General features: G+C 33.8%; 1 protein-coding gene across 8 annotated transcripts in view; it reads right to left on the reverse strand.

Annotated features, from left to right (window-relative positions):
• Positions 1-2,402: 2,402 nt before the first annotated feature.
• Positions 2,403-27,722, reverse strand: part of LOC123552469 (spermatogenesis-associated serine-rich protein 1-like) — a 68,971-nt gene continuing 43,651 nt past the window's right edge. For 3 of the 8 annotated variants that reach the window (XM_053541984.1, XM_045342148.2, XM_045342143.2), the window contains 8 exons: positions 24,665-24,812; positions 23,118-23,230; positions 21,541-21,564; positions 17,198-17,347; positions 16,422-16,545; positions 9,908-9,982; positions 7,463-7,531; positions 2,403-5,703 (listed from right to left, as the gene is read on the reverse strand). In XM_053541984.1, the coding sequence (XP_053397959.1) occupies positions 5,580-5,703; positions 7,463-7,531; positions 9,908-9,982; positions 16,422-16,545; positions 17,198-17,347; positions 21,541-21,564; positions 23,118-23,230; positions 24,665-24,812 (827 nt within the window). In that variant the 3' untranslated portion in view covers positions 2,403-5,579. Of the gene's footprint in view, positions 5,704-7,462; positions 7,532-8,620; positions 8,636-9,907; positions 9,983-16,421; positions 16,546-17,197; positions 17,348-21,540; positions 21,565-23,117; positions 23,231-24,664; positions 24,813-27,722 lie in introns of all 8 variants that reach the window. The other 5 variants (XM_053541985.1, XM_045342144.2, XM_053541986.1 and 2 more) reach the window with 4 other exon arrangements.

Genomic DNA, 27,722 nt, shown 5'->3' on the forward strand with positions numbered 1-27,722 from the left:
CTGTTTGCATATTTTTATTGAGTCTATGGCCATAACTCTAGTCTGATTAAGTGAAATCCCAAACAAAACCCCAGGTGTACAACTTTATGTACTGAATGATAATCCTATCTAGGTGAACTACTGTTTGAGATATGCACAACGCAAATTTGGACGGTCATCCGGATGGAGGGAAAGACGTACGGACAAGGTTATATCTGTGTGCCCGATATCTTAAAAAATGGAGGGGCTGGTGTCGCAAATGTTTTCATTTGCTCAGCTTAGGATGTATGATCGCCGTTTATGTGATCAGGAGGTAATTGGTCTACACTTGAACCAGCTGGATGCCTATGTTATTCAACCAAATGTCGTGTTTAAAGTGATGAAAATTCTTACCTCCAAAGTGGAACAAAACAAACGCTGTTTATAAAACACTTATGTCCATGACATCCTCAGATATTGATCAGAAACTGCTTTCAGTTTTCAGGCGAATTAATCCCTAAAATGATATGGGTCATTTAGTAATCATAAATAATCCACCTACGAAGTTAACTGATTGGAACTCGTTTTCAATCTATAAAGATTGCCGAGAACTTGATCCAAAACAAAAGGGGTCATCTTTTAAATGATGACTAAAGCTATGTACGCCTAGTCCACTTAGTAATAAGAAACTTTTTTCTGTCTCATGGTAACTGTGATTTTAAAGTTTGATCCTTTCTTCTTACCTAAGACAATCATCCTATGAAGTTTAATGGTTTGCGCTATAAATAAAAAAAAAGCACAGTCAATGTAAACTCAATATTCGACATACTTTTCACTAAAATAATAGGGATTGTCTTCTGACAACGGGCAATCATTCTATTGGGTTTGAAAACCATAGGCCAAAACAATTTATAGTACTGCTGGCTATAAAGTAGTCTCCAGATGGACCAACCAACAAACTGACCGGCAGACAAACAGGCATGAGCAACCAATATTCCCACTCTTCTTTGAGAGGGTAAACAGAATGATTTTTCAGAATAAACAAACGTTTGTGATATTATTCAGGAACTGTTTTCAGTCTCAAAGTCACTGTGACCTTTGAAGTATTAACCCCCACTAAAATAAATCAGTTTAGTTTCAAGATTACGGTGACCTTGGCTTTTCAAGATATGCCACCACCAAATTGGTAAGTATGAGATTTGCCAGTCATAGGCATATGTCTGCTCCGTTATTAACTGGAAATCTTTTCAGTTTTACTATGACCTGGTCCTTCGATGTACTGACCCCCAAAATGAGGAGCAGTTTGAGGACCATAATAATTATGCCCATATATGTATTCTTAACTTTTTGACCGGAACCATTTTCTACTCATTTCCCCAGTGTTCCTCAGTAAATCATTGACAGTCTCGAGATCGTTGTGTTTAGTATTGTATTGTCCACAAAATTTGACAGCCTTACTCCTGTGTGCCTAAAGCGCTGTGATTCTTGAGTCATGACCGTACTGATACCCAAAATGATACGAACAAATATTGACTGACACAGGCCCATTTGTTCTCGAAGTTTGTTTTGGGTTAAACGCCGTTTTTCAACAGTACTAGTATTTCAGTGATGAAACGGCGGTCAGTTAACCTAACCAGTGTTTCTGGAGTCTGTACCAGTACAACACTATGCTCCGCAAGTAACTGCCAACTTCCCCACATGTATGAATCAGAGGTGGAGAATGAAAGTTTTCAGACACAATATCATTTATCAAATCGTCACGGAGAACATGTGGATCGAACTCGCGACCCCGTGATCCGTAGATCTGCGCTCTACCCAATGACCCAAGCTGACGGGCTTGTTCTCGAATAGTGGTAAGAAACTGTTTTCACCCTCAACGTGATGTTGACCTTTGATGTACGACCCCCAAACTGATAGGCATCATCTACTGACTGAAAGCAATCAGCCTCGTGTTTGAGTTATTCCAGTACCTGCTCGAAAAAATAGTTTTCAGTGACCTTGACCCTTGACGAAAACAAAAGACGAAAGGGAATCATGTTATTCATTCATTCATTCATTCACAATTGTTGAGCTCTTTTTTTTCAGTTATAAATCAGAAACTGTTTTCAATCTCTGTGGTCAATGTGATCAAGAACTTTGATGTACTGACCCTAAAAACAACAGGAGCATCGATCTACTTACCACAGGCAGTAATTCCATGAAGGCTGATAATTGTTGGCCAAAGCATATTCCAATTATTATTGTAAACCATTTTTCATCTCTTGAAAACTTTGACCAAAACAAATGGATCATGTACTGAACACAGGCAAGATTGATGGCTGAAGGTCGAACTATTTTACCGTTTTGATTAAATCTATTGTTCTCTTTATTAACTGATCTCCTGACCAAGATACCACCTTAATTCTGGTTTGAAGGGGGTCATTAAAAATAAAATAAACACAAAATTTCTCAAAAACAAGCTTTTTAATTACTTGAGCAAAGAAAATGACAGAGTAGTATTCAAAAAGTAAAATGCTTACACATGAGATGTAAATAAGTCATGTAGAAAATAATGCTCTAACAAAATAACAATAACAAAACATTCCCTGTACAAAAGGCAAACTATTTCTATATGTAATACTGTATTCTATCACACTATGTGTATGTTAACATACAATCTATAAATAAACTTTGGGTAAGTAGTTAACACCTCTATTAAATATAATTAAAATTGTATAAAATATTATACACATTTTCTTACATTACTCCTTATATAAATTGCTGGTCCAAATTTTGTGCTGTTGACCAGTCTATAGTTGATGTGCTACAGTCAAAACTGGAAGCAAAAATTAAAAAAAAAATCATTATTTCTGAATAACCCTTATTTACAGAAACATGACATATTAATTGAAAACAAAATTAAAAAGAAAAATCTTTGGACATCAATATTTTTTTAAAAATTTCATCAGCTATATCAACCTTTTAACAGTGATTTCTTAATAAAAGGCACATTTTGATCAATAAAATTTAAATATATACCAGATTAATATATAATAAAAATTCTAAAGATTTTCAACTGAATCTGATGTGTGCAGTCATAAAAGTTCATCTTGAAAGTCACAGAAAATTCTGTATGCTGTTTGCAGTACAGACAGGGTATCAAATACTGTAGAACCTCTATTAATTTGGACACCTCTGAATAGCGACAACCTTGATACAACAACATTTTTTAAAATTCCCTTATTCAATACAATTACCCACAAATATTGTAAGTATAAGTAACAGAATAACAAACACAATGTTAACATTAACCAGTTATCACAGATACGCACAATGCTGGCAGTTTAAGAATTAAACGTATTTTCAACAGTTGCAAGAATATAAACTGGGTTAGAAATAGTAACAGTTATATTATCACCCTGATATAAATAAACACATGTAATATATTAAGAGGCAAATCATAATAAAAACAATATTTTGTGTCAACAACTGTGTGGGTATATACTTTATACTGAGCAAAATCTGAGGCAGAATAATAGAGGACAAAAACCTCTTTTGGTTGTCCAGATTAAAAATCTTTTGTGATCATTCATGTTTTACTTATTTTAAGTTGAGAGTTGAGGGACATATTGCTAGAAATCAGTCTAGCAAGCCCGAGCCCCACTGGGATCAGAATCACATCTCCTCTAATAATCTTCAATCTTAAGAAACTGGAATAAAATAAAATGAAAAGTACATTTGTGAGTAGTGTTCATGTTTAACAGAACTTTCAGTGCTCTGTCACTATATATACCCTAAATTTTGGTCCTGATTCAAGGTAATATTTTGCAGTCTAGTGATGTAAGTATCTTAACACTATCTAACATTAAATATTTCGATACTATCACTGCTGTGGACTTGTACATGCAACACAGGTATCAATTCCAAATGAAACCTTTTAGAGGTCAGTTACATAACGAACACTATATGCAAGTTGAAGACATGCCTTCCATATTATCATTAAACATGGTATATGACTATAACTTGATTCAATGACCTTAACAACAAAGGTCATACACCTGTTAATAAAGTGATTACATCAACAACACCCGTGAAAGTCAAAACAACAGCTGCTAATCTTTTAATTATTTTAGACTGTATTCACCAAGTATATGCCTTTTATATTTTCAGAAAGGTCACTTTGAATCTCAGATTACACATACATGTAACTAAATTATAATACAGATTCTAACAAAAATTCTCCAACATAAAGGTTAAAACAGAAGCACCAGAATTTCATCCAAAAATAAGTGGAATTCAAAACAAAACAAGTGCTGTTTGTAAGACATATATGCACCCCCATGTTGACCTGTAGGTGGTAACTAGTTGTTTAATTTCCAGTCTTAATAATGATGTGACCTTAACCTCTGACCTCAAAACCAATAAGGTCATCTTACTATCACAGAAAATCAGGCTACTGAATTTGGTGGTCCAAGCATTCTCCAGCTATATCATTAACCAGTTTTAGTCTAAAAAGGTCATTGTGACATTGACCTTTTACCTCCTGGCCAAGAAAATGATAAGGGTTATCTACTAACTAAAAATTGTTCGGTTCTAAAATTTGATGGCCATAAGCCTAATTTTGTTCTCCAGCTATTGATCAGAAACCATTTCACCAGTAAGTCTCGAGGTCACTGTGTCCAAGACCTTAAATTCACTGATCCCAAAAATAATAGGGGTCATCTACTGACCACTGGTAATTTTAAAGTTCCAGGCCAAAGCATTCTCTGCTTACTGATCTGAAAATGCTACCGTACACATTGTCAAAAAAATCATCTCCTAAAGTTTGACAACTGTAGACCCAAACATTTTCAAGCTGTTGTTTAGAAACCATTTACGGTTTAAAATTTAACTGACTTTGACCTTTGACATAGTGGCCCCTAAAAGGATAGGAATCATCTATTAACCACATGCAATAATTCACTGTGGGCCAAAGTATTCTTTAGTTACTGATTAAAAAACAAAGTGTCTATTGACTGACAGACATGAACAAAATGATATACATTGTATTCCTGCTTTGTCCAAGAAAGCAAAGTAACAACTTGCTACTTTACAGCTAACAAGCTTTCATAGGTAAAAAGCTATACTAAACACATTTTTTATTCTCAAAGTTCTTAAAATTTAATTGTTTGAAATCAAATTTACCAAAAAAAAAGAAACTTTAGAATTTTGCATTTTTAAAAAAAACAAAAACATTTATTATGAAAATAGCCATCACATCATCTCATATCACAGAATGTCTTGAATTGTAGAACTGTTTGAGGAATTTCATTCCTTTAGGATCTTCTATGAGTTTCACCTTAAAGATTTTGCTATAATGTCCTGAAAGACTAACATCATAGACAAGTTGCTACAAACTCAATCCAGTCACTGGAATAATCTTGATAACATGATTTAACTTCCCTTTAATCTACACTTAATGATTTGATATAATAAACTGAACTGCCAACTGAAACAACATATCTTTTTCTTTCGCATCAAATCAGTGGATATATATTATCTGCTGGATAAAGTTTTGAGGAATTCAGTCTTGTTATGTTTTAATCTCCCCTTAGTGCAAAAGAAATCGGATAATACTGGTTGAGGAAGATACGGCAGAAAATCTATTTCTTTTCATCAACTTTCTCTGGTTTCAGTGGTGTGGCAGGTCTCCAATCATCTAACGCTTTCACAGTTTTCTTCTCTAGTTCTTTCTCTTCTCTTCGTGCTTTCACTCGGAACGGCTCTCTGAATAAAGTTTAATATACCAATACATATTTTGTAAGGAAAACAAAATTAATGATGTTAAATATATGGCCTGATAAAGTGAATGGAAAAATATATTGCAACAAAACAAACAATAATATAAAAGGATGGCTGGACTTATGGCAGTCCTTGCAATCATAGAGTCCATAACATTTTCATTTGTAAGAGTTGTACTGGAGCTGATGGTAAGGAGCGTGAAGGGTGTAACAGTTTCACTTTTCATTTCCTCTCATGAATAGACTCAGTTACTGGTTGGGTTCCATACTTACAACAGATTTCCTTATAAATTCATTTAACAAAAGACTGGACATCTAGTAATTTAACTGAATATATATTACAAATGAATCACATCTTGACAATAAATTAACTGAAAATACTTTTTTAAAACTTATAACAGGAATAACAAGATCAGTTATATTAATTCCTGTCCGCAGATTTATGAAAGAAATTAAAATATATTTTAGTCTTATTTCAATACAGTCACTACATCTATAAATAGAAATAAATCTGTTTCTCTGAAACACATAATTAGCACAGATAATGAATCTAACCTTGTTTTATTAGATCTTGCATCTAGGGACAAGTACCGGGGTATAAGCTAACATTTTAATAACTGATATGTCAATGAAAGTGTCTTATTGAAAAAAGTATCTGTATAACAAATCCAAACAATAGGAGAGATCGTGTTTGTATACAAATTCTATTTTTAGAACTGATAAGACAGTGATCGGGTGGGCAGAAGCCGACCGTCCATGTTTTTTGTAAACAGTGATGTTTTTCTAACGGTCTAAACTTTCTTAAAACACAAATTACATAAATAATTTTTTGATCAATGGAAAGGTTATAAAACAAGCAATTTATTGATTACTTTTAATTGTTATTTCGAAATAAAATGGATTAATTATGAACGCTTAACTTACACTGTTTTTCTAAAGGTTGTGAAAATCACTACGCCGCTTTTAAAATTATATGTCATTTAAAACGGTTATTCATTGAAAAAAGATATTTGGACACAAAAATATGAAGATTGTTAGTATTTCAAATCTTTTTGAATTTTGAAAATCCATAAATGAGCAAAAAAGTTATTAAAAATTCTGATTCAATACGCAAACGGTGTTAAAATCATTTGTTTTGCCAACCACCAGATAAACAGATGTTAACGCGTGACGTCACGGCGATCTCTCCTATAGGTAGCATACCGGTAATTATAAGTAATAAAAATTTCACTCTACCTTATTTCATTTCAATGATGAAAGGAATGATGATGAACTTAAATGTTTTTATTACATGTACTTAAAATTCTTTTTCTGACATTTAGTTGAGAAATACTATTAATACATATCTGAGAAAAAGGAAAAGCATTCTGAGTAAAAAGTATGTTTCGTTTTTACTTTTGTCCTATAATTTGAATAATCTTTCAGTTAAAAAGACAATAAATATAATATTGGTACCAGTATCCAAGGGAGAAAAATGGCAGAAACACCTTCTGCTATTTTTCACAACTTCCTGTATTCATATCAGTTACTGTTAAATCTTAATTATTAACTATTTTTGATTTTCCAGTGGCATCAATCAAACAAATGAAATATCTACCATGTTTTTAAATTTTGAAACCCACAAAATGTCATTTTTTGCCAAAAACACACAAAAGAAGTGAATATATGGTATGCAATAACTGTTGTTGTTTTTTCAGGACAAAAAGAAATAATTTGACATTAAATACACATGTATTCAGTTTTACCTTGGTTCATTAGGCAATGGCTGTAAAGGTACAAACGTATCAGGACCTTTCTTCCACGGACTGTTAGCACTGCAATTAACACACAAAAACACACACATAGGTTAGAACACATCAACAAAACAATCATCGTTATCCTGTAAAATATCTACAATATAGAACCATGTTATTGTAAAGACATCTCACATACTAGTATTAGAACACATACACAAAATTCACATGGACATAAAATTATATGTTGCCCTTAAACTTAAAGTTTTTCCTCATCTATTTTGTACTCAGACAAATGGTGGGGATCGAATGATAAAATTATCTTTGAAAGGAGAAATAATAATATCTTTCTCAATATCAAACAAGGATCAGGGCTGTTACATCTTTAATAAACAAGTCTTTATAGTTTATAGTCTATACTAATTTACTTTAGTTCCATTATGATAAAAGTTTCAAGTTTATTTGAACCACCCTCTAGTCAGCTTCCATTAAAAAAAAAACTGTACTAATGTCATATGAGGCACCAGAAGGGCTCGAACCCATGATCCCCAGGTTGGGTGGCTGACACCTTAAACAGTCTAGACCACAGCTCCCCTTGATTAGTAAGCCATGTATAATGGTGAGGGTTAGGTAAAGAGACAATAATCTCTTTACAGATAATACACAATGGTTGGGGGAATGTATTCCATACAAGGAAAGATGTTATTTTTGTTACATGTAATTTTTATCAGCAATATCATTTATATCAAATCCTTATATCTTCAAAATGATGGTCAGTTTTATCTATGGTTACAATCTAAAATGGATATAGAAATGTCTGAGTTTATATCTTATGGATGCAATTATTCCAGATCTGTCAGATATCAATTTTATGGCACTGTTAACTTTTTTAGACTTGGAAAATTTCAATTTATTATGTAACAAACACACTTCTATAAAATTAATGTTACCTATACCGTACTGTCAACTTTCACATTATAATTTGTAACGTAATTTCATAACACAACTTTCAGTGTAACTGGCAAGTTATCAAGTATGTATTTTGAACAAGTCTGTTAGTAAACAAAGGGTAAGTGTAACAGTTATTATACTTCACAAGTTAAAATATTGCTATAAATATACTAGGACAATTCGAACGAAAACAAGGGAGATAATTCATAAACTACATACTCCTCTGGTACATAACTGAAGGAAAATTAATTATTCATGTAAAGCAGTATAAAAACATAACAATCAGAAATATTTATTTTAATTTTTTTTTACATAATTACATATAAATTTTAACAAAAAAAAAAAAAATGAAAAATTTTAAAATCAAGTTGCTTCTTTATGGTGCGATTTTAATCAATATTTCAAAGACATTTTTTTTCTCAATAAAATATACATAAAATATTAAAAGTTATTAAGGTAATATCAAAACATGCAAGCATTTTAAAAGATTACTATTTTCCAGCACAATTTGATACAAAACTGCTTTTTTTCTGATTGCTTAAGGTATTAGGTCACTAATAGTAATGTTTACAAAATGGCCTTTGCTTGGTATATTATGAAAGGTAACCGTGTTTTGCACTATTTTGCAAATTTTAAACAACTTTTACTGTGCCGTTTTTAAAAAATTTTGAATAACTTATGGTATCTCCTCAAGCTCAAGTAGAGACAAATTTCAAAGTGATAGCCACTATCCAAAACGTTTGCAGAGAACTCATTTTACCATTAACTTCAATAGCAGAAACATCAAACTATTGGTAAACAATTATAAAACACAATATAAAAATGTCAATATCATTTTTTCTATGGTGCCTCAAGTAAACGGATTTAATGAGACATAACTCATACTTCAACATTGAAAAAATAAGGTCGAATGCTGTGTTTCTGTTTTGAATTTTGCTTACTCCATTTAAAAATAACATCAGGGAAGACGTAAAACCTACCTAAAATTCTTCCACAATATATAATCTAAGAGTGAAAGCAAAATACAGAACTTTCACCGCACGTAACTCAATATTTTTAAAGATTTGTAATTCTACCCCTTCTGTTTAAGTAGTAAATTCTCTTTGAACACCAAGAAATAGCTTATGAGATTCATCTTTTTCCATTTTTGTACAAAACATCATTAATAAGTCTTGAAAGGAGTAAAAACTTACTAGTAAAAAGGGAAAATAAGAAAAAAAATTTGGACTCAGTAGGGCTTGAACTTACGCACCCCTAAGAATTGCAGTAAAAGTATGCTTATGGTAGGAATTGAATACTCTTCAAAAAGGAGGTTCTCTATTAGTGATTTTAATACCTTAAAGCCATGCAAAAAATATCTTATGCCATGCATTACAAATATGCTATCAAATAACTTACTTTTTTGTCTTTATCATGTAAAAGTTTTTAACATTATCATGCATGCATATTTAAACATGTATATTTGCTGCCATGCATTCTCATGCAATTGTTCATGCATTGTGCTACCTTAACACAACTGGAGTATCCAACAATTTTGGACACTCGTCCTCGTTGGGTCTAACAATGGGTTTTCTTATAAGTCTAAATTGAAAAAAAAAAACATACTTCTATATTATAAGGTATCAAAGAAAATGGAAGATAATTTGCAAATCTGATCACTTAATATGTAAATATCTTGGTAAAAGTATCATTTTTCACCCACTTATAATTACTTTTTTTTCAGTTGCATCAGTTGATTATGTATTTACCTTGCCTACAGTTTCACCGAGATGTTTAAAAAAAGGAATTCATGCCAGATATGGCATAAAATTACATTTGCCTGGACAATCTCAGATGGATTGTCTTCTTTTAAGTCAAAAGAGAGTCTATTCCCACTAAATAACTCAAAACAGAGGGCCATAATTATATAAACCTATAACTACATAGGTCTTATCCCTGTGTTTGTGTATGTAACTGACCTAACAACTGTTCGAGACAGGACAACTGAGAGTCTAATATATTAGTATTGGTGGGGGGTTAGTGCCAACAATTATACCACCCCAGAAAGCAAAAAGGGTGTAAGAGCCAAGTACATCTTATTTATCAACTCGAAGTTTCAACACTAAATTGAAATTTGGACCTATGTAACTCAAAATTTAGACCTATGTAACTAAAGTGTTGACTTACTACCTCGAAATTTTGACATACATAACATGAAATTTTGGCATACTAACTTACCAGGGATATATGGGTGTAGGTTCTAGCCAAGATCAGGTAACTTTGACAGTCCTAGAGGGTCACAGAGGATGACCCTGCAGTGTTTGTATTTTGTAAGTATAATTATTTTAACCATGTTTAAATCTGGAAGGTTCCATCTGCTTCAAGCCCCTATGGCAAGAAAATATAGCCATATCCTAACTGAACATGTAGGTATAGGTCTTGGCTACTGTTTGAAACCAAGATCAGGAAGCTGAGGCAGCTCTTATTAGAGGGGAGCAAGGAAGGGGGTCAAAGAAGGTGACTTGGTAGTTTTTAAATTTGGAATATTTTACTCTTTTGATCATGTTTGGAAGGTTTACACCATGCTTCAAGCCCCTAGAAATGTAGCATATATCAATACTACATAATGTACAAGGTGCATACAACTAGTTAAATCTGACATGCACAAAAACATAAATAACAATTTGGATAAAAAATATCTGTGACATTTGTTTATACTCACAGTCTTTATCTGCGTAAGTATTCAGGAAATGAAACTTCAATATTGTATGTTATTTGCCTTTTATTCAAATTAAAAAACAAATCTGGCCACAAAGCTAAGTGAACACAAAATAATACAATTATATTGATTAGGTTCCAAAATCCTGTCAAATTAGAGAACATTAGAAAGACGAATTACTTTAATATGCATAAGAAAATACTGTAGAGATAGACCATAAAATTTTCAATGATAGTATCACATTAAATAAAGTCTAGAAATTGATTTCCAAGTCATTGAAATAACCAAAAATGAGTTCACAAATGTGAAGTTTATGATAGTTTTGTTAATATCAATAACAGAAGTTTTGATTTTTAATTTAGGTTGTGATCCACAAAGAATGACAACTTTTGTCTTTGGCTAGTACTTATAAGTAGAGATCTGTTAGTTTACTTCCCTTGCAATTACACAATTGGGTGGAAAATGAAAACTGTTTTAGACACAATATCATACTTTTTTGCACAACAAAATCATTTAGGATTTATTCATTTGTGTTTGATTTACCCCTAAAGACATGGTTCCTATGATTCTGTCAACTTACATATGGTAAAAAAATTAATTTTTAATAAGCCAATAATAAAACGAAGTACCAGTAGGTAAATAATAGTGCAGATAATTCAGTTTTGCTTGTATCAAAATGTCACAATAGAACCACTTTTGTAATACAGAACACCTGGTAGGATTAATAAAGGTGTAATTATATTGATCTCTATTTCCTATGCCTAAATACTGTCTTCAGCTTGGTTTTTTAAAACTTGTTTTTGATAAGTTCAAACATGCCATTATCTCCAAGGGTTTTTAAATACTTTATTTTGGTAAAAGCAATCATTTTAATATCATCCCAGCACTAATAAAATATGGTCAAATTTAATGACTGCTTCAGTTTTTCACTTATATACTCAAGAGTCTGCTTTCAACAGCATAGGAGTTGCGAGGCCAGTGGGGGCTGGCTAGCTAAGCCTACACATAATTTCCCTGAAAACTTTTGGACGACCAAAAAGAAACAAAACAAGAGGGCCATGAAGGCCCTGTATTGCTCACCTGACCTATTGACCTAAAGATCATCAAGATTAACATTCTGACCAAGTTTCATAAAGATATGGTCATAAATATGGTCTCTAAAGTGTTACCTAGCTTTTCCTTTGATTTGACCCGGAGCCCTAGTTTCTGATCCAATATGGCCCAGATTCGAACAAATCACCTAAAGATCATTAAGATTTACATTCTGACCAAGTTTCATGAAGATACAGTCATAAATGTGGCCTCTAGAGTGCTAACAAGCTTTTCCTTTGATTTGACCTAGTGACCTAGTTTTTGACCCCACCTGACCCAGTTTTGAACTTGATCTATAGATCATCAAGATCAACATTCTGAGTTTCATTAAAATATGGTCATAAATGTGGCCTCTACAGTGTCAACTAGCTTTTCCTTTGATTTGACCTGGTGACCTAGTTTTTGATCTTACATGACCCAGATTCAAACTGGACCTTGAGACCATCAAGATTAACATTCTGACCAAGATTCATGAAGAAACAGTCATAAATGTGGCCTGTACAGTATTAATAAGCTTTTCCTTTGATTTGACCTGGTGACCTAGTTTTTAACCCCAGATAGTCCAATATCAAACTCGTCCAAGATCTTATTGAGGATAACATTCTGGCCAAGTTTCATTAAGATTGGGCCAAAATTGTGACCTCTAGAGTGTTAACAAGCCTTTCCTTTGATTTGATCTGGTGACCTAGTTTTTGACCCCAGATGACCCAATACCAAACTCGTCCAAGATTTTATTGAGAGTAATATTCTGACCAAGTTTCATTAAGATTGGGCCAAAATTGTGACCTTTAGAGTGTTAACAAGCTTTTCCTTTGATTTAACCTGGTGACCTAGTTTTTGACCCCAGTTGACCCAATATCGAACTTGCCCAAGATTTTATTGAGGGTAACCTTCTGACCAAGTTTCATTAAGACTGGGCCAAAATTGTGACCTCTAGAGTGTTAACAGTCAAATTGTTGACAACGGACGACGGACACAGGGTGATCACAAAAGCTCACCTTTGAGCACTTCGTGCTCAGGTGAGCTAAAAACACCCAAACCAAAATGTTATTCCCCTTTTTGACACAAGATATCATATCAAATCCTTATGTCTCAAGTAGGCTTTTTCCCCCCTTTTTCTACTGTTATTTCTGACAAAAATCAGTTTTAAGGGTCAAAAGTTTTGGGGGAGCGGTGCCAAAGCTTTTGCTACCCTTCCCCAACTCTCGATATTGTGTGTGTGGGGGGGAGGAGTGGGAAGCTGTCTCCCAGGCTCTCTATGCTCCTATACTTATGATTTTAACATAACACTGTGTGTAAATCTTTGAAAGAAAGCTTTAATTCTCAAAACCTCGGTAACATAAATCTATATAAATCCATCATGTAATATATTTGATGAGTATTATTTCAAATAATTAAAATAAACAAGCTACTTAACATCAAAGTTTTACTGTGTGATTAATGCAGTAGATAGCTTTTTCTGTATAATTTACAGACAACATGAGCAAGTTTGTTCTGTTTTTTTAAATATTTTTTTTTAAATATTTACCATCTAGAAGACACTGAAACACTACAACTTATATTCTGTACAAACTTTCTAAATTTCTTAACTTTAACATGATTCTGGAGTTATACTTTGAAGTAAAAATCAGTGAAATACCTCCTGCACCGGTAAAGCCATCTTGTATTTCTAACTTGAAACCAGTCGTTCATTGACATTTTTTAAAAAATTCTTCTATAATCACAATTTTAAACTTATTCAATAAGCTTTGCAACATTCAACCTAGTATTTCCGACTTTGTATTTGTTTCAAAACTTCCATCTGATAAGGAAATGGCCTAGAACAAGACTTTTGTATTTAGGGGGTTTAAAACCCACTGAAGCATTAGTCCAACAAAAGTCTTCCAATTTATTATAAATAAATCTTCTGTCATAAATTTGTTATTATCAGGACATACCATCATTTCATAATAGCTGATTAAGAAAAATTCTACCACCTGTGGATTGGGCAGTTTTAGCATCATTTTGATTTTGTGATTTGATAGAAAACATTTTTTGCATTCTTAAAAATTTGGTTATTCCTTTGGGGATAATACTGTTTTATATTCACTAGTGTTAGATGAGTGTCTTCAACTTTTGGGTGGATCTGTTAAAAAAACATATATATATAAATTGCAAATGATTGCAAATCTACAGTATTCGATTTAACCTGACACTCCTCTGGTGGTTTTAGACAGTACCATTGTTTAAACTTTATTTGCTGTGGACCAAATAACTACAGACAGTGTTTTGTTTCATATCTGCATCTTTTCAGTTTTGAATTTCAAAAGATATTGTTTGTTTTTTTTTTGTAAAAGGAGAAAAAAATCTTTGTAATAATGTAACTTGTGGAAACAGCAATAGGAAAAAAAGTTGCAAAACGTTTTCTTTTCAGATATTACGTTTATTCGTTTGAAAACATTGCATGAATATCAAATAACTAATAAACATTTATTGCATGGCTTGCTGGTCAATGGTCAAAACCATTGTTCAAAGGACTAGGGGGCAAATGATTTTGACTACTGACCACCCAGCCATTCAATGTGTTTAATTAAATGTCATCAGAAATAAATGTTCATAAATTCTTTATTCAAATTCTACATAATTCAGTGTTGAACTATAGACTATGGACCAGCAATTTATATGAGTCATATAATAATGATAACTGAGCAGGGTTGCATTTAATTTTACCACAATGGAGACTGGATTCAAAATCCTGATTCAGTGAATCACAAAATTGTTTGAATCATTTAAAAACATTGTGGTTCTCATGTTCTGATTTTAAAATGGCCACAAAAGAACAATATGCCTATTGCATCAATATTTCTGACTGAGTCATGGAGGTTTTGAGCATGATTCATTTTAAATCATCACTGAGAGGTGACTTAATTGATTCCATATCATGTTTCCAATCAACTGAAACAAGAGTTCGTAGAACACAAAATGCCCCCCTTGATGCATTCAGTAATTGCACAAGGAACAGAAATATTTGGTCACTGTACACAAAAGTTCTACTGTTTTGGGTCAATGTGACCTTGATCTTTGACCTATTGACCTCAAAATTTATAGGGGTCATCTGCTAATTATGATCAACCTCTCAATTAAATTTTGTGATCCTAGGCCCAAGCAATCAAGTATCGTCCGGAAACCGTTTAACTGTTCCGGGTCACTGTGACCTTGACCTCTGACTTACTAATCTCAAAATCAATATGGGTCATCCGCTGGTCATGACCAACCTCCCTATGATATCAACTTTCACGATCCTAGGCCCAAGCGTTCTTGAGTTATCATCCAGAAACCGTTTGACTGCTCTGGGTCACTGACCTTGACCTTTAACCTACTGACTTCAAAATCAATAGAGGTCATCTGCTGGTCATGACCAACCTCCCTATCAACTTTCATGATCCTAGGCCCAAGCATTCTTGAGTTATCATTCGGAAACCGTTTAACTGTTACGGGTCACTGTGACCTTGACCTTTGACCTACTAATCTCAAAATCAATAAGGGTCATCTGCTGGTCATGAACAACCCGCATATCAACTTTCTTGATCCTAGGCCCAAGTGTTCTTGAGTTATCATCTGGAAACCGTTTAAATGTTACGGGTCACTGTGACCTTGACCTTTGACCTTCTACTCTCAAAATCAATAGGGGTCATCTGCTGGTCATGAACAACCCGCATATCAACTTTCATGATCCTAGGCCCAAGTGTTCTTGAGTTATCATCTGGAAACCGTTTAAATGTTACGGGTCACTGTGACCTTGACCTTTGACCTTCTACTCTCAAAATCAATAGGGGTCATCTGCTGGTCATGACCAACCTCCTTATCAACTTTCATCATCCTAGGCCCAAGCGTTCTTGAGTTATTATCCGGAAACCGTTAACTGTTCCGGGTCACTGTGACCTTGACCTTTGACATACAGATTTCAAAATCAATAGGGGTCTGCTGTTTATGACCAACCTCCCAATCAACTTTCATGATCCTAGGCCCAAGCGTTCTTGAGTTATCATCCGAAAACAGATTGGTGTACATACTGACCGACTGACCAACCATCGGCAAAACAATATACCCCTCCTTCCTCGAAGGGGGGCATAATAAACTGCTAAAACAGAAACATGAATTCAGAGTCCAGTTTCTGTTCTGGTGAATCAAATGCACCCCAGATAAGAAAATGTCCTTTTAAGACCCCATGAATTGTTGTCAAACACTTACCCAAAGTCTATAACTGGTAATGACGAGCCAAGTTTGTGAAATTTTGAGGAATATTCTGGTGTTTTATAGGGTTTGTCTCCCGGAGAATGTTCTCCTATACCGTTCCTTCTGTCAATCCAGTTAGCTAAATATGAAATTAAATTATAACATGGCATTAACTGATAAAATTAAACAGCTTTTGCCTTAAGGATTATATGTTTAAGTCATGGATTTGATTTTTTGTTTTCACCCACTTTTATGATTATTTAACAACAGCTGCTGTTTGAAAAACTTTCTCAATGACTGGTAGGTAAGTTTACTCTGTAATGTATCATGTGATCTTATGACGATGAACAATAAGGGCTGCATCCCCTGACCACAGACAATAGTGGCTAAGGACTCAGTCATTCTCCAGCCATTGATAAGAAGCTATTTTTAGTCTCAAAGTTACTATGACCTTGACCTTTGACCTACTGAAGCACAGAACAATAGGGTTCAATATCTGATCACAATAATTGCATTATCATCCTATTCAGCCTAGCGTTCACTGTGGCCTTGACTTCCTGAACCTAAAATTAAAATGTTTGTCTACTGACGAAAGGCAACCATGCTATGAAGTTTGACCACTGTATGCTCAATCATTCTCCATGTAGTCATCATAACCTAATGACCCCTGAAAATTTAAGGGTCATCTATTGACCACAAGCAATCATCCTTTAGTATGTGGCAGCAAAATAAGTTTCTAAAACTCTTTAATGCAAGCATTCAAAATAAATAGAAAATAGTATAAATGTTACCAGTTCTTCCCCTTCCAAACAACATGGAGTGAGTAATTTCATCTGCGGATGTTCTTGTGGCCATGTGCTGGCCGTTGAAGTTGCACTTCATCCCTTTGTTTGATAAGCCTGGATCCAGTAACCACTCTTTACATGTGTTCATATAAGTATCTGATAAAATACAAATGTAACAGATTATTGTAAAAATATTCATAAAGGAATCATTTATATACATTTCATATTTGGTAAAATCAATTATTACAGATAAGGCTATTTCAGATAAGCACAAAACTGAACCAGACAAAATTAGAATGCATTCTTATCAATGGGCCATTCGGTGCCGAAACTGAACTGAAAAGAAAAATGAAACCAAAACAAAAACATGCATAAATTGAAATCATAGTTAATGGTTTCTAAATTCAGTCTGAAAGGTGAAAAGGTCACACTTTACCGATACAGTATAATGTAAAAAGCTTAGCCCATTCCAAAATGAAGAAAATGGCATCGTTTCAGACTCGGTTTCAGTTTGGTATAAGTGAAATGGCTTTATATGATAAAAGTATTTGATTTAAAGGCTTCTAGAAGCTAAAATTATAAAAAATAAATGATACAGATAAATGATTTAAAACTAATTTTCAAAAATCTTGCTACTGAAGCAATTATTTACAGGGTTAAATTAAAGACGTGCTCAAATGCATCTTGAACGAAGAAATGCTACAAATTAATGGTATAATGTTTAAAAGTAAATGATGAAAGTTAATCAAGCATTTATGACACAAAAGAAAATTAATTAGAAATAAAATAAATGTAACATGAATATAAAATGAATGCGATGACTCCATACTCATAGATTATTTCATTCACCAGTAAAATGTTCAGGATGACTATGAAATGTCTAGCAAACATAAAGTTTACACTTGAAACTTACAAACTACTGTTCAATCAACTTTCTTATGGACTAGAATTTTACCTCGGGGAAAAAAATGTCCATGTGATTACACATTCTTGTATGGGGTTTTGGCATTCTTCAAACAATAATGTAGCTCATATGAGCACAACGCATTTTGTTCATACCAGAGATTGCCAAATTCACATACAAAAAAACCTGTAACCAAATGGAAAATTTCGTTGTTATTATGGGCCCACTACCTTAATTACTAGGTCTTAAAAAAACTGAGAAATTGTCATCCAATGAGTTTGTATTATACTTACAAAGTTTGGAAATGTCTTTTAGTAATATCGAGTCCTACATTTCATTTATCCATAAATTAATATCCATAAATAAATTAACACTAAGTAACTTCTCTAAATCCATTATCTGCATCATGCAAGTCTATGGTTTAAGTCTTTACAAGTTTCCAATTATACAAATCTTATCCTATTCTAATTCATGCAAAGCAAATATATACAAATATACTCCTATGATAGGTTTGAATATATAACAATGGTATCTCTATGTGACCCTGTAGTTGTTACTGATCAGACAAAAGAACCTTGTTGAAATAAACCAACCTTAGAAACAAAGGAAGGTATCTAAATGTGACATTATAAGATATCATTTTACAAACAGTTGTCAATTTATTTACCAATCGTTTTACACAAAAAAAACACTAATCTATTCTTTCCTTTACAAAAGTCTTCGGCAAATATACAAACTGTCTGATTTTAAAAGGATAGAAAATTGAGTAGATTTTTTTGTTACTGCAAAGAAGTGTCAATTGAGGAGGAAGAACTTTGGAGAGAAGCTCCTGAATGTTTACTTATCTTAAACAATTAAAATGTCTTTGATCACTAAAATAGTAAGGAAGTTTGATTACAATTCAATCCTTTTTTGGGACATTTGGTCCATCTTCCAGAATTAAATCGCAATAAATCTCGGGGCTTAGATTTTAAATCAATGTTCAGCTATTAGAGTCTATAAAATGAAAAAAAATCAGTTTAATGTCTAATTGTCATCTACTGCAAAACCATGTCAAAATCTGAAAAAAAAACTTTTAAAATCTTATATCTTTAAGCATAAAACAATCATCAAAAGTTGATAGTAACATTCGGTTAAATTCTATTTTTCACTGGCACAGCCAATAAGACAAGAGGATCATGATGACCCTATATCGCTCACCTGTTTGGCCCTGTGGTTTTGGACAAGATTTTTAAGGTTTTTCCCTTCTGTTGCTATGGCAACCAGAGTTCTGTGGTGGCCATATTTTAAATCAGAATACAATGGCTTGAGCAATCTTGGTAGAGGGTCACCTTGAGATCATTTCTATAAAATATTTTTGAAATCCGGCTCATAATAACTGAGGAGTAGATTTTTAAAGATTTCCCTTTCGGATGCCATGACAACCAAAGTTCTGCATGGATTTCAATTCTTTGGGCAATTTTGAAAGGGGGCCACCAAAGGATCATTCCTGTGAAGTTTGGTGTTAATCAGCCCAGTGGTTTTGAAGAAGAAGATTTTTTAGAAATTGTTGACAAGTTCAGTTACTATTGCTTCTCACAAGAACGCATTGAAAACATTAAGCTGAAATTCTAACTTAACTACTCCTTTGCACTACAGGGTATTTCCACATAACATGCATTCTTCTGTATTCAAAGGACTGAAGCAACTAGCAGTTGACTGAACAAAAGGCTTCTTACTATTTTTAATGATTTTTTTTATTGTCGGAATAATTTTTAAAATTTACATTAAATAAACCAAAGGAAGGTAGCATGCAAGCTGATCTAGTATAATTACCAAGTAAATACCTACCCATTTTCTTTTTACTGTAATAGTTACTAATAATAATTAGATAATAAGAAAACATGGAATAATGTATTATGAAAATTTGCATTTCATGTTCAGACAACTGCAGACTGCTTGTTTTACTTTACCAACCTAAACAATTGCCTGCAGATATAAAGAAGCAGCTAAGAATAAAAGAGTATCACATTGCAAAGCATCAGTAACATTTATGGTTTTAGTTTATTTTAATAATGAATAAATCGTAACATTTCAACACTATACAACAACATCCGCAACTAACCATTAACCTGAAGTCCAGAGGTTGTAAAGTTTGGAGACCAGTCTCAAAACTCCAGTATCTGATTGGAGGATTTTGAATACAGTCTTGAAATTGACCAATGACAAGACAGCATCTTGAGACTTTTACAACCTTGGAACCTGCTTTCAAAACACAGCTATGCCCACTTACCAAGGTGCTTTCAATGCCTTGTTGGCATTTTTTGCTATGGCTTTAGAGATGTGTTATCAAAAATATTTACTTGTGAGAAAATTTTTGGAAATACCAACAGTTAAACTGAAAGCTATGGACATATTTTGCATACATAAAGAAAAGTACTGGCAAAGGTAGCTTTAAATAATATAATCACATGTAGCATGAGTTTTCAAATGCCCTTAAGACCTTATTTGCAATTTCATATTTTTTACTCTTTTTAAATTTTCAAAAAGAAACTCTCAAAACATCAAAACAATAAATCTACACTGAACAACAACAACATGCCTCAGGGTTTAAAAAAATAAACAAAACAACAAACACTGAAACACAGAAAAATTGCCTGTCATTTCCCCAATGACAGAATGTTATGAAAACCAATTAAGAACACATCTTATGACATTGTAATAACACATCTTTCTTATAATTCATCAAAATTGTACAAACTTCCCAAAACAAGTCAAAACATAAATACCACTCTAAGATCTTGAGAACTAACCACTACTGTAAAAGCATATATTTTCGCTGGGTCAAAATTATGTGAATTTGAAATTTTGAGTATGTTCGCGATATTTAATATTTGTGAAATTGTAAAAATGGTATCCTACTATAATTTGAATTATACTAATGGTGAATATTTATGCAAGGATTAATTTTTGCGAGATGTAAGGCATTGCAAATATACTGAAAATTAGACCCTCATGCAAATTTCTGCTTTTACAGTATTTGTTTATTTTTAAGGTTGTGTACATGTAATGATTTTCTTCAATTTCTCTGCAACTACATTGCACACAATTCATCTCATATTATTCCTTTCATTCATAATTATGAGCAGATTGCTTTCTGTACCATCTGGGAAAGCAAAAATTGCATTTGGAAAAGACATACTTGAAGGAAAACTGTTGACTGTCAATGACTGTCCACTGCCTTTAGTTTGCCAAAAACATGCACATAACCAATGTTTCTCAGCCAAAGTGCACATTATAAAAGTTTTTTTTTACCATTATTGCAATCTTTAATGAGGACTTCTAATAAAATCACTTATCTGAAAGGTCTCTCCAAACACTACCCTGTCCCAAAGAAACAACCCTTTCCCCAAAATTAAAAGTCCTCAATCCATAGAGTGGCATTTAATATATATATAAAACATACCAGTAAATATCTGGGACATCCGAGCTTTGTATAATGAATATGATAATGTACATAACAAAAATGAGAGGGGATGAAGAAAATATAGATTTACTGATGAAGACAAGTCAGAAATACATTTTCAATTACAGGTGAACCTGCCTTAGCAACCATTTGTCTCTTAAAGACCCAGAAAGTTAACTTCCAAAATTGCCTTTTTGTTCCAATTTCAACTTGTCTTAAGCAGCTTCCTGCCTTAGACAGCCAGATTGTACCACTCCCTAGCCAGACTGTACCACTCCCTAGCCATATTGTACCACTCCCTAGCCTGGATGCTTAAATCAGGTTTTACTTTACTATTTAATTATTATAAGTTTATTATACAATCTACCATACAATTATAACATTAGCATTCAAGGTGCTGAAATGCAGATTATGAATGAATATAGATGTACCATAAAAATGCTATTAAACAAGAAATCCCTGACCACTTTTTAAGGAAATATGAGTATATGCCTAAAGAACTGAAGTGGATGTAAAAAAAAAAAAATTTAATTGTATTAAACAGCTGACAATCAAAACCTTATCCACAAAAATTACTCCATTTCCCTCAGCAACCTGAACCCTAAGTGTACCAGCAATCACTTGCAAACTATTAACCTGCTACAGAAAAACATGTATCACAGTATTTAGTAATTCTTACAGTGAACCCTTGACACCAGTTTATACCTTTTACGGCATTTCCCTGTGACCAACAGGATGTTCTTTTACTATGGAAGACTTACACACTGGTGATAAACAAGAGATATTTAGGGGTTTGTTATTTTTCTTATTAGTCATATGAGTACAATATTTCCAAACGGAAATTTCGTGTCCATATCCCACTGATTATCCAAGTTTTCTATTAGGTATCTGTTTGTACGAATTCACAAACCTAAATTATTTAGCGTCAACTTTGATCTGGGGTTGATTTGCCACTGATTGCTTGTGATGTTCATAAAACCCAGAACTTGTCTCTGATAATACATTTTTGGTCAGCACTTTACTAAACAGCCTGTGTTGTGAGCACTTTTCTTAAATACTGATATAAACTGAGTTGGTTAGACAAATTTTGATAAAATTCGGGTTACATGAAGTTACATATCATTACCTGCATGAAATTATGGTACATTTTAACCCTTAACATGCTTGACACGACTGACTCTTACTGTGCAGTCTGATCAATATCTGCACTGTTTGCCATACAGTCAGTTTCTTTTTGGTTAGCACCTGTTTAAACAGTTAATGGTACTGTCCAAACTGAAAGATAGACAAGTTCATTCCAGAAATTTAGCAGAGAAAGGGTTAATGCAAAAAAGAGCAAGACAAAATAAAGTGAGTCAGGTTTTTTTGTTATAGAATAGTCACTTTACAGAGTATGAATGTAAGAAATATGACAGTCTTAGTTGAATAAATGAATAGCAGTTTTCATTGCTAGAAGTCAGGCAACAGAATATTAATAGAAAATGAAATGCAAGTGCAACACATTAAATAATTGATATTACAAAAATATTACCAAACAGAGCTACCAGGTATAATGGCAGTGTGTGTATCATACTTACAAGGGAAGGGCCTCATTGCTTTCCAATTGTTTTCGAAAATTTCCATGGCAGGGTACTTAGGGTCCTCAGGATGGGGTAGATACTTCAGTCTGGATTTCCAGTCTGGGCCAGCACTGAAAGTACAATGTTTTATATGACTAAATCCAGTTAAAGCCAGTTTTACTAAAGCATGGTCTAAGAGGTAAGGCTATAAAACTGAACTCAGAATGCTGCATTGCCATTGGTGAATTTAAAATCAGTGCTTAGAAACAACCAGTCAGATGACTAGTCTCTAAACTCAATTTCATAATCTGACTAAACTGCTCTGATTTCATGATTGTAGGTACACCAGTTAACAGACATTGTGAAGCATTAACACAGATGTATGAGATGGCAGATATACAGAATATGTACAATGACAGCACCTATTAACTGTGAGAAATATAAAGCATCAACAAGAGGTTTTATTTAATGCATTGGATACAACTTTTCAACAAGAGCACCGCCTTGCGGGTGCTGACGCTCATCTGATTTTTTTTGTATAATAGAAATATTGTCCTACCCATGATTTTCTAAGTCTAAAAAGGGCCATCATTCTTGCAAAAAGCAGGATAGAGTTATGTTTCTTGATGTACAGTGTCCACTTATGATGGTGAAAAACTGTTGCAAGTTTTAAAGCAATAGCTTTGATAGTTTATGAGAAAAGTATACTTAAAAATAATACTCAACCAAGAAAATGATTTTCTAAGTCCAAAAGGGGCAATAATTATTGCAAAAAGCAGGATGGAGTTATGTTGCTTGCTGTACAGGGTCAGCTTATGATGGTGAACAAGTGTTGCAAGTTTCAAAGCAATAGCTTTGATAGTTTAAGAGAAAAAGTTGACCTAAACATAAAACTTAACCAAGAAATCTGATATTTTCTAAGTCCAAAAGGGGCCATAAATCTTGCAAAAAGCATGATGGAGTTATGTTTCTTGCTGTACAGGGTCAGCTTATGATGGTGAACAAGTGTTGCAAGTTTTAAAGCAATAGCTTTGATAGTTTAGGATAAAAGCTGACCTAAACATAAAACTTAACCAAGAAAACTGATATTTTCTAAGTACAAAAGGGGCCATAAATCTTGCAAAAAGCAAGATGGAGTTATGTTTCTTGCTATACAGGGTCAGCTTATGATGGTGAACAAGTATTCCAAGTTTCAAAGCAATAGCTTTGATAGTTTAGGAGAAAAGCTGACCTAAACATAAAACTTAACCAGGCAACGCCGACGCCGACGCCGACAACCGCTCAAGTGATGACAATAACTCATCATTTTTTTTCAAAAAATCAGATGAGCTAATAAAATGTGAATTTACAAGCTGACCTTTTTAGTAAATACATCAAGTCAAAGGTATTTTCAAGAAAAGGGTCAACACATAATTTCAAAATACATCTTTCATTCCCGCTCATTATGGGAGGAAAAGAGACGGATGTTAACGCTTTTCAATCCAATGTCCCATACTCGTGTCAGTGATTTAGAGGGGCATGTGCAATTATTTGCCTCTACACTGGCCATGTTAAATAAAACTTACTCAGTATACTCGGGCTGAACGTTCTGTGGGTGTGGTTTCCATTCATCATACATTCCATATCCATGTGGTAAATATCTACGACCTCGTGCTTTATACGTCGGCACTGACGGCTGATTCTGAATGTATGGAAAGTGACGTTTCTCACGCTCTGTAACAAAGTACAATTATTACTAAATCTACATTTACAATCCTTTCCATTTGTCTAAACACTGACATAATTAAGGGCAAAAGCTGTTATTATTAGTGCACAGAAAGCATGTTCTGACCCCTAGTAGAGATGTCATAACATCTTGACGTCTTAACAATGTCATGTCATAACAAGAGGGTCATGATGACCCTGGATCGCTCACCAGAGTAATATGAGCTACATGTTTCAAATGTCAAACTGATGATATTTAGAAATTTTTGGGAAAATTTTCCGATGTACAATCAAGTAACCCCTGGGGTGGGGCCAATTTTACCCCGGGGGTCATGATTTTAACAAAGTTTGTAGAAGTCTACTAGGCAATGTTACATATCGAATGTCTAAGATCTAGGCCTTCTGGTTTATTTTAAGCAAATTTATGAAGATTTCCCTATGTAAAATCAAGTGATCCCTGGGGCAGGGTCAAGATTTGAACAAATTTTGTAGAGGTCCACTAGGCAATGCTACATGTCAAATATTTAAGCTCTTGGCCTTCTGGTTTATTTTTAGAAAATTTTGAAGATTTTTCTATGTACAATCAAGTAACCCCATGGGGCGGGGCCAATTTGACCCCGGGGGTCATGATTTGAAGAAATTTTGTAGAAGTCTTCTAGGCAATGCTACATGTCAAATATCTAAGATCTAGGCCTTCTGGTTTATTTTTAGAAAATTTTTGAAGATTTTCCTATGTAAAATCAAGTGACCCCTTGGGCGGGGTCAATTTTGACCCTGGGGTCATGATTTGACCAAATGTTGTAGAGGTCCACTAGGCAATGCTACATGTGAAATATCTAATCTCTAGGCCTTCTGGTTTATTTTAAGAAAATTTTTGAAGATTTTCATATGTAAAATCAAGTGACCCCTAGGGTGGGGTCAATTTTGACCACGGGGTCACGATTTGAACAATTTTAGTAGAGGTCCACTAAGCAATGCTACATGTCAAATATCTAAGCTCTAGGGCTTCTGCTTTTTGAGAAGAAGATTTTTTAATATTTTTCTATGTAAAATCAAGTGACCCCTGGGGCGGGGTCAATTTTGACCCCGGGGGTCATGTTTGAACAAATTTAGTAGAGGTCCAATAGGCAATGCTACATGTGAAATATCTAAGCTCTAGGCCTTCTGGTTTATTTTTAGAAATTTTTTGAAGATTTTCATATGTAAAATCGAGTGACCCCTGGGATGGGGTCAATTTTGACCCCGGGGTCATGATTTGAATAACTTTAGTAGAGGTCAACTAGGCAATGCTACAAGTCAAATATCTAAGTTCTAGGGCTTCTGGTATTCGAGAAGAAGATTTTTTAAGATTTTTCTACGTAAAATCAAGTGACCCCTGGGGCCGGGTCAATTTTGACCCCGGGGTCATGATTTGAACAAAATTGGTAGAGGTTCATTAAACAATGCTTCACGCCAAATATCTAAGCTCTAGGGCTTCTGGTTTTTGAGAAGAAGATTTTTAAAGTTTTTCCTTTATGGAATTCAATTCTTTGAATAATTTTTGTAGAGCTTCACCCAAGGAACATTCCTGTGAAGTTTGGATGAAATTTGCCTAGCGGTTTATGAGGAGATGTTGTTTGAAATAAAAGTTTACGGACGCCTGACGGTGAGTGATCCTAACAGCTCACCCTGAGCCTTTGGCTCTGGTGAGCTAAAAATGACAACAGCTGCAAATATTTCAATCTAAATTAGTTTAGTCTTTTCTCAATTAAATTTACTGCTATAAGCCATCAAACCTACCCTTCTCTTTTGTACATTTGTCCGTATTGCTATAGTTTATTGATGAAAAGTCTTGTGCACACTCCGTTGTTCTTAGTACAGTTGATTTTATTGGATCATGCATAGGCAATGTCCAATTATATCTTTTTTGACAACAAAATTACTCTGTCATTGGTATCTTCATTTACAGAAATTGTCAAATACTTGTTTTATTCAGTTGCTAAGGGTCTTGTCCAATTATATCATATTTATGCTCTTTCAATGGTAGTAAAACAGGGAGAGTGCTTACATACTCTCAATGTCATGTTTCTCGGGGGGAGCTTGGGAACTGCATTAGGGGTGTTTCACCTATTTTGGCATTTTTAGAAATATGGATTAATACAGTTACTTTGTTTGTTTGTTTTTTTCTGGTTTGTAAATATTTGGCACAGTTACATACATTAAATAATGAATTATTATTATAATGTTGTAAATTAACAATTCCATTGTTTTATTTGTGAGCCACTTTCCTAGTTTAATAAGGACATCCGGTATGAGCCAAGTTTTGAACATATTGTCACACTTACAGTTGTTGAATTTGACAAGAAACAATAGATGCCATTTAGGATTGGCCAACTGATGATTTACTAACCTGGGAAATGTGATATGAACTTAAGGCAACACCCTTGGTCAATGTCGCATGAACCTAGGGAAAAACCCTTGGTCAATGTCACATGAACCTAGGGCAAAACCCTTGGTCAATGTCACATGAACCTAGGTCAAAACCCTTGGTCAATGTCACATGAACCTAGTGCAAAACCCTTGGTCAATGTCACATGAACCTAGGGCAAAACCCTTGGTCAATGTCACATGAACCTAGGGCAAAACCCTTGGTCAATGTCACATGAACCTAGGGAAAAACCCTTGCTCAATATCACATGAACCTATGGCAACACCCTTGGTCAATGTCACTTTCTCCAGTCAATAAATCCTCGTATTGACCATGTTTCAGCGACTTTGATGCACACTGCTAACTTCTACTGTATATGATCTAAACTGGAATGTCACTGATGAGTATGAAACCATATATTTCTACAATGCTCATGGTGCAACAGAAACAGTTGATTTTGTGTCCATTAATGATTAACCTTTTAGCATTTAAGGCAATATTTTAAGAAATAA

Source organism: Mercenaria mercenaria, chromosome 4, assembly GCF_021730395.1.
Source record: "Mercenaria mercenaria strain notata chromosome 4, MADL_Memer_1, whole genome shotgun sequence".
In the NCBI taxonomy this organism is placed as follows: domain Eukaryota; kingdom Metazoa; phylum Mollusca; class Bivalvia; order Venerida; family Veneridae; genus Mercenaria; species Mercenaria mercenaria.